Consider the following 12,158-nt stretch of genomic DNA (forward strand, 5'->3'; position numbering starts at 1 on the left):
GGAAAGGGGAAGTTTCAGCGGAAAGGGGAAGTTTCAGCAGAAAAGGGAAGTTTCAGCGGAAAGGGGAAGTTTCAGCAGAAAGGGGAAGTTTCAGCGGACCAAGGGGAAATTTCACAGAAAAGGGGAAGTCCTACCGGGAATGGGGAAATAAAACTTTTTTGGGGAAGTTTCATCGAAAATGGGGAAGTTTCATCGAAAATGGGGAAGTTTCATCGAAAATAGGGTAATTACTACCCCCTTTGCGAGGAAACTTCCCTAAAACTATTCCCTAGTGACATTAGGTACAAACTTAATCGTATTTACACGCATTTGCCTGTACGCTAGTTACTCCGCGCTGACATTAGGTACAAACTTGTCTGAGAATGATGAGTGGAGGAATTCTCAGAAAGTCACTAGACTTATGCAAATACTGTCTTATATACTTAAGCTCCGAGTCGCAAGATAACACCTTTTTGTACATGTCCACAAATTAATGATACAAGACCAACCGCTATTGGACAGGCTCAGGTATAGAACATTTATTTTAGCTTCCCAACACATACATGTAGCTGAGTATCAAGTACATTGTTCGTTCCTATTCAATGGACACATGATTTGAAAAACAAAATCTATGCTTGTGTAGATATGATAAGAATTGTCAGGTTACATAGCAGGGGTCGTTCATTTATAACACTTAAAAGAGGGAGCGGAAAACCATTGTGACAATAGGAACACTAGAATCGGATTTTTCAGGACATTATGGACATGGAATTTAATTATTTAATGTAAAGGGATTTTCAAATTGATGATGTATTGCTGAACTTTCCGGACATGAACAACAGTGATCGCGTGCTAGTTTATATCTACGAATTCTCCTTTGCTCCCTTACCTCCTCTGCGTTTCGACACTTTCTGATAGGATACCTGGCGTGTATTTAGTCAAATGATATTTATCATCAAAAGTTTTGATACATTTATGAAACTTTTTTCCAACAACGAGTACGCTAATGATTACAGTTCTTCATTGACAAGAGCGTCTTTAAGAAGCGGAAGAAGCCTCACTTTGAACAGCTGTTTGATTTCCTCAGGAGACACCGAGTCGTCGTTGTCTTTGTTAATCCGCCTAAAGAAGTCCTGGGCACGGTTCTTCTCCTTGAGCATGTACAGCAACTTAAGTGGGTCCATGTTAAATACAGACGGAGCCTGGATTTCCTTCCGCATCTTGTCCTCGGAGATGCTCTTTACCGGAAGTGCCAATTCGTAAACAGCCTCGAAACCGCGCTGTTTCCTCAACTCGGTTAATGTATCTACAAATGGTTTATCAACCACAATTTTCTGGAAGTAAAATGTTATTAACAAAGTTACGTTAGATTTCTGACAAAGGCAATTGGACCGATGTTCATTTGTGTGTATTTTATACAGGTATGACATGAACTATCTTTAAAGGGAAACAAATGAATCATCTGCTTGCTGGCCTATCTGTCTTCCTGCCTGTCTGTCTGTTTTATGCTACTATCCTAGCCCGAGTTTCCTCTGGCCCTGACACCAGACTTAGACATTTTGACAGACAAGACATCTTTCTGTCAAAATGTCTAAGTCTGGTGTCAGGGCCAAAGGAAACTCTGGCTAGCTACTAACCTAGTTTTGCACCATAGTTACAGAATTTGTAAATGTGATGTGACGACGTAAAACATCCATAACTTAACCAAATGCTCTAAATCGGCCTGACCTCTAACGTCAAAATATTCAAATATTGTTCACTCAATAAAGAAAGTATTGAAATTGAACAAAATTAATTATAACATCTTTAATCGCTTTCGATAGAAAATATTTTCAACACCAGTGCAGACAGAACAGTCGTTAGGTAGGAAGTGGCTCCTGTATAAATGCGTCATTCTAACCCTATTCCACCGTACGTACCTCAAGACGCAGTAGTTCTAGCGACATCTCTGGACTTTTCTTAATGGCGTTGATAAGGATGGTAGTATATATGGGCGTGATGGGGTTGTTACTTAGCTGCAAGTAGGTTAAAAATAAAATTAGTTCATAACCACAACAAACGGACTACATGGTGCCGTGTCACGGCTTTATATTCTTACGTTTATGTCTCGAGGTAACACATTTTTACACCGAGGTTTGATATTTGCTCATCTTGCCCCAAAGTCAAATAATTTGTTTTCTCGTACCCTGTTAAACCAGAGTTGCCTGGACTTTAGCAATTATATAGTCTATCCATTGCTACTAGTCCCATGGCAGCAAAGCTGTGTGGGGTTTTTTTTCGCTGTGAAGACAGGTGGGTTGTTTCTGAAAGAATGTGCAGCTATTTAGCTGTCGGAATACGATTTTCAAATGTTCAAAAACTAACTGAGTTGCTTCACACATGTTATCACATGCTACCTATGTTATATGCGTTTTAATGTATTGCAACTGGAAATATATTTATTTCATAGTCCTTAAAAATAACGAAACCATCGGCAGCCCGTCTTTGAATGACTATATATATATATATATATATATCGTACAATGTTATTTCATATTTTGGAGATACCACCTGATGTCTTTGGGTTAATATTTAGCAGTCAACACACAGATATATCTACGGTGTAAACCATGAAAAAGACGCAATTTTATGTCTTATTTTACGCATTTTTTCATCTGAGAGGATCACTCGAGATTCTATATAAATATTACAGAGTGGACATATTTGTAGGTTTCTTAACATATGCGAGCTATTAGCAAACCATAATACATCAACTGCAGTATGCAGTGTGGCAAGAAATACAAATACAATGGGAACCGTTCCACTCCAAAACTATTAGGCACTATGCAGAATGTCTATATATATATATAAAAAAAATCAAAGTGAAACATTCTAGCCATGGTTATATTCTAAACGAAAGAATAATTTGTTCATACAGAAGTTCATGTAACCCTTATACGAAACACCCTGTCATCAGGCTACACGACAATTGGTTTATACGTACGTCCAGCACGAGAAGGCACTTGTTTACACAGATACCTCTGGTCAGTTCCAGCATTGCTGGAGGATGGACCCTATTGCAGGCCAGATTTAACTTCGTCAGTGTCGTGTTGTGACGTAAAGCCTCGGACATGGCCGAACAGCCCTCGAACCCAAAGCCGTTCCAGGCCAGGTTGATGTCCGTGATACAGGTGTTGTACTGAAGGTAAAGGATAATGTTTAGACTTGTATCATCACTACAGCTAGTGGAACGCTCTAGATCGAATCTAAGTACTGGAGTGCCATTAAGAGGCACGGTAGTTTAGTGGTAAAACGCCGGGCTCGTGACAGAAGGGTTGCGGGTTTGAGTCGCGGCACGGCACTGTGTTGTATCTTTGAAGCAAGATACTTTACTCCGCTTGTTTCAGTCTACTCAGCTGTAAATGAGTACGTGGTTGGGCAGTGCTAGAATGGTTGAATGCTAGCTGTTAGCGCCGAAATGGCAGCACTGGATGTATGCTCCCCAGGGAGTTGAGAAATGTATTGGCTGGTTGAAAAGGCCCTATAACCAAGGATAATAATTTGTGAACCGCTTTGAGACGACCTACGAACTAGGTTGTGATAAAGCGGTATATAAGAACCTCGACTTATTATTATTATGAAGATTAAACTCACTTAAAGGCCAATTTGTCATATTCTTAAAATAGACTGGTCTGAGCATGACACTTAATTCCCCGTTTTCATCCCTGAAATTCTTGTTGAGGCCAATCCATTGATCTGTAGTAACACATGGTAAATAGATCGTTTGCTAGGTAGATGTTTCATGCTTCCTGGCAGGTTTATGATGTCTTTCCAGTTAACCTGTACAAAACTAGACACTTTGTTAACCTGTGTAGATATATCGATATCAAGTTTCATTGAAATAATAAAGAACCTGTTTAATCCGTACTAATGGTGAACGGATTAGACAGGTTTGACTGTACCTGTATACCACGTGATATGTATATACTGCCACGTCCCCGGATGTGATTCCAGCTAAGGTCAAGTTCTTTAATGCTGGTGTTTTCCTCTGAAATGTTATTAAAATAGCCATTTTTCAATGTATTTAATTGTTACATGGCTTTGGCGATAATTTCTACTTTGTGTAGCATGCTACATGTGAAATAAAAAAAACTGTCAAAAAACCATAAAACTTATGTAAATGGAAAAAATACAATGCGGATTTCGTATTAATTATCAAACCTTGAACGAAATATTTTATTATACATTGAATGGAAGGGCCAGCGTCCGTAAGCTTGCCACTATTAACGTGGTACTCAAACGCTTTTGGTTCTTGACATTCTTTATAGGATCACTGTAACACCTTCATGGCTGTTGCGATTGTCTAGTATCGATGTCAAGTATGGGTAACGATTATTTGTCCAATTCAATGATGAATACACAAAGAACGAGTAAATGTGTCATAACTGAAATACGCTAAGAAAGCCGATCATGACTATTGTAAAGTAGCCGTATGTATCAATATCATTGTCCTCTTACATTACAGAGAAAAGGTAGTGAGAAGATGAGTTTCAATGTCCCGATTTATCTACGGTAGATTATAATATTGTTCCGTGGTAGATCATGACATAGGAGTTGTCGTTATGTGTATTTCTGTACCAGCTTGTTATTTTTATGACTAAGATTTGTGAAAGAAATTCCTTCATATAGTGTAGCACATGGTTATAGAATATGGTACATAAATGCAGGTACTTTCTATTGTGGTTAAGTACTAATTTTTAAATTATTTGGTTTAGACAGATGGTTTGTAACCAGACCAAATTGGCCTGTCGCGTAGATAGTTACGCGGAGTATTAATACCGGGCGATTACATTTAGTTGTGCATGCCACGGTATGTCTCGAGTATCTTATTTGTAAACTTGGTTGATCACCTTCCTTGAACGATTTATCAACCTATAGTATGCTTCCTATATGAATACTGACTTGTCTGTTGTTGGTCACTGTGGTCTTACCATATACCACGATAGTTTCGCATTTAACAGTATTCTTTTATGCTGTAACTTGACACAATCGTTACTGGGACTTTCAAAACACTGACCTGAGAGAGAAAAAAAAGACTCCTATAAAACGTCTTGTCAATCAAAAAGTGTGTCATCAGGTCCCTGTGTTTGAGACGAGATGTTTCGCGATGTAATAGCATCATAGGCCTATAGTCGCGGACATGAGAGAGAGAGAGAGAAAAAAGACTCTTATTATACTTCCTGTCAATCAAGTATCAAAACGCTTTGTACAATACTTCATTATCAGGTCCCTGTGTTTGAGACGAGATATTTCGCGATGTACTAGCATTATACATAGGCCTATAGTCTATCTTGTCAGTTCTTACCGATCGCCTGACCCAGCATTCTGCACCCATCCGCTTCAAACGCATTATGGCTCAAGTTGAAGTGTCTTAGTGCCTTGCAGTTCTGGAAGAATATAATGCACTACAACGTTGTAAAAACGACGTTAACAATTACAGACTGGCAATGTTATAATTGAATTAGGAACGTCTGCACGCAATTTACATGCCTTTGCCAACACACATTACGTAATAGGTGGTGAGATAATTGACTAGCATAAATCATCGTGTCACTTTAGGCCGAAACAAATTTCAAACAAATTGTGTGTTCATCAATTATCATGTTAAGAGTGCTGCCAAATAATTTACATGTGTGACGCTTTTTGTCAAAAAGCCTTAAAATGACACAATATCGATTTTTAATTTGTAAAACTCAGACAGATTCTTGGTGTTTATCGTTGAATTCTTTATCTTGACTGTATGTATATGCAAATAATTAATTAGTGTTTCGTAAGCCGTATCCGGCTGAGTATCACATTAAATTACATGTTTTATTTAAAAATACATTTTTTTTTACCAGGGATCAATGCAGGGGTTTGGTTTATAAGTGGGTAAGCTCCCTTTAACTTTGAAATATTCTTAAATATATTAAAGCCATTGATCAATGTTTAAAGTTTATTTTTCTCTATCGTGTTTTAAAGTTGTAAATGTACCTTTGAGATGGGACTTCGAAAAGCCCTCGCTGGTAGGGACTGGCCCAACCGCTTGAAGCTAATCGTTTTCTCAATTTCCTTTTAACCTGTTATAACCATAGGTCATAGACCTTGAAATATTATTTAATTTGTTAATTATTGATCAATACTAAAATTTTGCCCTTTTAACCGTGTTTTAAACTATTAAATGTAACCTTAAGAAGGGACCTCGAGAAGCCCTCGCCGGTAGAGCTCTCCCCAACCGCTTGGAGCCAATCGATTTCTCAATTACTTTTAACCTGTTATTCCTTTTTTTAAACTGATAAAAAAATATTTTATTTTTAAAGTTACATCGTATGATTGCAGTGGCGCAGAGCGACCTGTCTTCGCTGGTAGGGCTCTCCCCAACCCTAAGGTAGCGCACTTTGAGTCACTGCAACCTACATGTTAATAATAATAAGAAGGGTAGTCTCACAATAATCTAATGTCGATATTGATCCCTATTACAAGTGGGTTTTTTTTGTGTTAAACAAACTATTTTAAGTTCTAGGAAACAGCCAACTGCAAGTATTTTATATGTACCAATGGAATTGATTTATATTTTGTACAAGTATTTTATATTTATTAATGAACATAAATGTAATTGTGATATGTGACACTTAAATAAACAACTTGAACTTGTATACATTTACCTGTATAATGCGTGTTATAGACCCACTGTCTTTGTCCTGTATACGATTACCTACAAATCGAATGATTGAATTAATATAGAATACTACAATGTTTACCGTAGCGATATAAGTTTATAGTGAAAGTATTAAGAGTTAATATTTACATTTGCATTGCATTGCATTGCCTGCCAAAGATAGCTAAAACCAAACATCTGCATCGGGGATCGTGAAATCATTTCAAGTGCCAATTCACTCAATTGTAAGAATCACGAATACGTTAGGCTAGGGTACAGAGAGCAACGCAGCGTAATGTTAACGACAAGTTCATTTTTACAACATAAGTGTTTTCTAAGTTTCTAAGTTACCTGCCAGACTAAGGTGTTGGAGCTGACAGACAGCTGGACATTTGGACAGGTCATCTAGAGTCTCACTGTCCAGTTCACAATCATCTAAAGCCTGCCGATTACAAAACTAGACTAAGATTGTGTGTGTCCTTATTTATGGTTATACAACACACCGGGAAATAGACCAACATGTGCAATATTTCAACATACGACATACTGAGCTCGATATTATACCCTGCTCGTAAACTAAATGAATCTGATTGAAGATATTACTAATTGGAAACGACTTGATCCCTTATCTGTGGTGTCAGTAGTAAGATATACCTGTATATATATATATATATACCATCCGTCACCGTCACAGATAACCATCTCTGTACAGGAACGGGAGCAGCTTCATCAGCTGCTATCAGGAGATGTGGTCGTCAGTATACAACGTACCAATACTAATATGAAATATCTCGAGAGCGTGGAAAGGTTAGCAGAATCTCAGACATGGAATCCTAACTACGACTTACGAAAACCCGACATAACATCGAAACCCAAAGTGGGTCGCAAAAGTATTACAGATAGCATTATACTAAATAAAGATACACCTAATTCAACTAGAGATATATTTAAATGTACACTGTAATAGAGATATCTCTAATATTAAAATAGAGATATATTTAAATGTACACTGTAATAGAGATATCTCTAATATTAAAATAGAGATATATTTAAATGTACACTGTAATAGAGATATCTCTAATATTCAAATAGAGATATATTTAAATGTACACTGTAATAGAGATATCTCTAATATTCAAATAGAGATATATTTAAATGTACACTGTAATAGAGATATCTCTAATATTCAAATAGAGATATATTTAAATGTACACTGTAATAGAGATATCTCTAATATTCAAATAGAGATATATTTAAATGTACACTGTAATAGAGATATCTCTAATATTCAAATAGAGATATATTTAAATGTACACTGTAATAGAGATATCTCTAATATTCAAATAGAGATATATTTAAATGTACACTGTAATAGAGATATCTCTAATATTCAAATAGAGATATATTTAAATGTACACTGTAATAGAGATATCTCTAATATTCAAATAGAGATATATTTAAATGTACACTGTAATAGAGATATCTCTAATATTCAAATAGAGATATATTTAAATGTACACTGTAATAGAGATATCTCTAATATTCAAATAGAGATATATTTAAATGTACACTGTAATAGAGATATCTCTAATATTCAAATAGAGATATATTTAAATGTACACTGTAATAGAGATATCTCTAATATTCAAATAGAGATATATTTAAATGTACACTGTAATAGAGATATCTCTAATATTCAAATAGAGATATATTTAAATGTACACTGTAATAGAGATATCTCTAATATTCAAATAGAGATATATTTAAATGTACACTGTAATAGAGATATCTCTAATATTCAAATAGAGATATATTTAAATGTACACTGTAATAGAGATATCTCTAATATTCAAATAGAGATATATTTAAATGTACACTGTAATAGAGATATCTCTAATATTCAAATAGAGATATATTTAAATGTACACTGTAATAGTGATATCTCTAATATTCAAATAGAGATATATTTAAATGTACACTGTAATAGAGATATCTCTAATATTCAAATAGATATATATGTTAATGTAATAGAGATATCTTAAATTAAAACAGGGGGATCTCTAAAAGAAATTATATATTTTTTAATCCAAACAGAGATACAATTAAATGAAGTAACGATATCCGACATTATTTGGTTACATAGGCATTTGAAAATGAATCAATTATCTTAAAACATGGTTTAAAAGAGATATCTACAGTGTATTTGGTTTAGAAAACATACAAGTACTTTAAAAGTGATATCTTTTTGTTTTTAGAGATATGACTTTTATCATTCAAAAGCATCTTTATTTAAAAGATATTTTTTATTTCAGCTAGACATATATCTATCACATGTAAAGATATCTCAAGTACGTATTAAATAAGATATCTTCAAATCAAAACTATATTTATTTAAAGTAATAGATACATCTAAAATCAATCGAGTTTATCTTTGAATAAATTAGAGATATATCTACAAGAATTAAAGACATCTTTAGATGTAATAGAGATTTCTTTAAATGATCTAAGACATTTGTAATGAATAGAAATATGTCGTAAAGAAATAAAGACATCTCTAGAAGAATATAAAGAGGTATGTTTTTGCATTTTATAATAAGTTTTATATGAGATATCTTTTGTTTATAAAATATCTCCTAAAATTATATAGTTATCTCAATTTCTTATACGATATCTCCTGAAGTAAATGAGACGTCACTTTAAAAGTTAAGCTGGCTTGCTATAGAGATTGGTTTTGTATCCTTACCAGTGTGGTTAGTTTAGGAGTGGACATCAGCACCTCCTGGACATAGCGTCCCTCTCGTGTGGACATGATGTTTCCGGACAGGTCCAGTGTACCGAGACACCAATCCCCCTTCAATCAGAGTAATTAACTCATTCACCCCTGAAGACACATTTAAACTCTTCCAATTCAAAGATTGGAATAGTTCATTATGAAATTTCAGGGGTGAATGAGTTAAGACAAGGCCAACACAGTGTATAAGCTCGGTTATCTGGACATTAAGTGTTTTTTGTAAAGATGAATGATCATTTAACAGTTATTGAGTTCCTTGTCTTAACATGCTTATGAGGTTCTAATGTGTAATTTAACGAGGTTTTATTATATGCATTGCAACATTTAAACCATGCATTTGTGTAAAGTTTTAATCTCTTTTTTACCCACTTAATATTTGAAGTGTATTGTTTATAATCTTCGTAATCATAATAGCAAAATAATTTTCTCAATAATCACTGTATTAAAGGAGTTGTTGCTAAACGGAATCTTCATTTCCAAGATATCAACTTTTTCTACGACACCATTTTGATAAAACTGTAAGGTTTTCAAGTTACAAGTGTTATTGAATGCGTGTCTGGGTTTACGAAATACTTGGTTAAATGTAACCTACCCTCATTGTTTTACAGATGGCTCTGATTTCTCTGCCTCCGAGGCAATGATCTCGGACAGACATGTGAGGTCCTCCAATCTGACCCATGACCCTACGTACAGGGATGACCTTGACCTTTTGACATAATTTAGTGTAGTAATTTCTCCGTCTCCTTGCCTCTTTGGCGTTTCCACGAGACTGCCAAACTGAAACTGTGATTGGTTGAATTTTCGCTCATCATTGGTAATCGATCATTCATTTTAATCAACAATAATTAACTTACGATTTAATAACATGCGTTCAATTTCTTTTTATATAAAACAAAATTCACGTCATAGTCTGCTTCTACTGATTCACCTTATCCTACAAGATAAGTCGGAGTTTCCTCTGACTATTATCTACGTATACATGTACATTTGTATGTACATATATGTATCTTGTAATTACTTCATGATGACGTTATACTATGCCGTATATACGACATAAATACTACTTCAAAATAAACATATATAGCCTTCTTCTGTAGTAACAAATAGTCAACCATTTCTGCATTAGACAGAGTAACAAACCATTAACGGCGATGTGTGAAGACCCTAACAAGCTTCCAAGTGCTGCTAAAACTGAAATATGCCAAGTAAACGCAAATATTTCCAGCTCCGTATTTATGAAACCGTTCTCATACTCAAGCTCGAACCAAATGTTTTGTGCCTTGCAAAAATCGTATGACACTGTCAACAAGCCAAGTTATTGAAAATAGTGTTCAGCAAAAGGTCTCTCCAAATCATTGACAAAATGCGAATATCAACTACTTTAGCCCCAGAACAAGAAACTGGGTTTCAGCACAAAATCTCAATTTGAGCATGAGAATGGTTTCATGAATACGGACCCAGGTTTCAAACCATGGCCGCAATAAAGACCTACCGACTTTCTGTGAGGTTCTTTTCTTGACTGCTATTGTTAAGAACTCCGTGTCCGAGCGCGTGAAGGCCACGTGGAACTTGTCACTTGTTTTAAGCCTCGGTAGCGAGAATCCTTTCTCCTGTGTGCTGACACTATCCCTCTTACTCTTCTTCGTCAAACGTGATTTCATTTTGTCCATTTTCAGTAACGTCCAGCCCATGGTCACGGCATTGGTCACTTAAATGTCAATTTGGTGATGCCTTTGTCATGTTGGTGGTCAGTCTCCTCAACTGATTTCAAATTTGACCTTTTCGAACCGAAGACTAATTACCAGGCTTAAGATTCCACTCCGAGCTTTACCACTGGTATCGATAATTGCATTACAGTCTTGACATTCCGTTGAAGATGTTTTATGTAAGGTATGCGGTCAAAGTTCAACGGAAATAGAAATGTGTACGTCATCTGGAAATCTCTATAGATTTTTGTGTGATGTATCGATTTATTCGTTGCTTCGTTGATCAATGTTGTAATACCGCTCTGATCATTTATGTTTGTGAAGAATACGCAAAACGTCGACGTAAATTTCTCTTTGTTTATATTGTATATGGACAGTAGATACATTTAACAAGTACAAGGAAAATTACTCCTGCAGGTTTAGAGAGAGAATATGCCTCTGTATCCCATTAAATGTCGGAAGAGGCGACTAATATCTCCCCTGGAGAAACGGAGACTTTCCTCTTTGTCTCCTTCATAGAGGACATTGAAGCAACCAAAACCAATCTGCTGCCCCCGTTGAAGCACATAATATCTGTATCTTTTTATAGTTTCCTACTCTTCCGTTTTGACAATGTTTTCATAGCCGGGCACCACTTTTCAAAAGAAGACTTTGCGAAAACCCCACATAGACCATATTGCCACACCGCTCATATCAGGATACCCCTCACTCCCTCGATATTCTCTCTCACTTTTATCAGATAATACCAATTATACACACATTTAAGCGTTTGGTATGATATACATTGTATAATATCCCGGACATCTTATAATTCTTGTATAGCAAACCAACTAGACATTCAACTACCTGAAAGAGTATCTCATTCTGTACGCTTTAGGATATACAAATTTATCTTATAAACTAACTGCGATATCTACATTAATTTATTAGCTATCATATAAACAATAAACATACACAGTGTATATTATATGAGATATCCCATTCTGTATCGTTTAGGATAATACAA

At 35.4% G+C, this 12,158-nt stretch overlaps 1 protein-coding gene across 2 annotated transcripts in view; it reads right to left on the reverse strand.

Annotated features, from left to right (window-relative positions):
- Positions 1–11,953, reverse strand: part of LOC110456659 (leucine-rich repeat-containing protein 74B-like) — a 25,355-nt gene extending 13,402 nt beyond the window's left edge. Inside the window, exons 1-10 of one of the 2 annotated variants that reach the window (XM_021507516.1) lie at positions 10,939–11,953; positions 10,039–10,229; positions 9,399–9,506; positions 7,007–7,097; positions 6,663–6,712; positions 5,324–5,405; positions 3,921–4,006; positions 2,963–3,157; positions 1,899–1,994; positions 1,041–1,313 (exon numbers count right to left, since the gene is read on the reverse strand). In XM_021507516.1, the coding sequence (XP_021363191.1) occupies positions 1,041–1,313; positions 1,899–1,994; positions 2,963–3,157; positions 3,921–4,006; positions 5,324–5,405; positions 6,663–6,712; positions 7,007–7,097; positions 9,399–9,506; positions 10,039–10,229; positions 10,939–11,137 (1,371 nt within the window). In that variant the 5' untranslated portion in view covers positions 11,138–11,953. The remainder of the gene's footprint in view (positions 1–1,040; positions 1,314–1,898; positions 1,995–2,962; positions 3,158–3,920; positions 4,007–5,323; positions 5,406–6,662; positions 6,713–7,006; positions 7,098–9,398; positions 9,507–10,038; positions 10,230–10,938) is intronic. The other variant, XM_021507517.1, reaches the window with a different exon arrangement.
- Between the last annotated feature and the right edge of the window lie 205 nt (positions 11,954–12,158).

This window comes from Mizuhopecten yessoensis, unplaced genomic scaffold, assembly GCF_002113885.1.
Source record: "Mizuhopecten yessoensis strain PY_sf001 unplaced genomic scaffold, ASM211388v2 scaffold8821, whole genome shotgun sequence".
Classification (NCBI taxonomy): domain Eukaryota; kingdom Metazoa; phylum Mollusca; class Bivalvia; order Pectinida; family Pectinidae; genus Mizuhopecten; species Mizuhopecten yessoensis.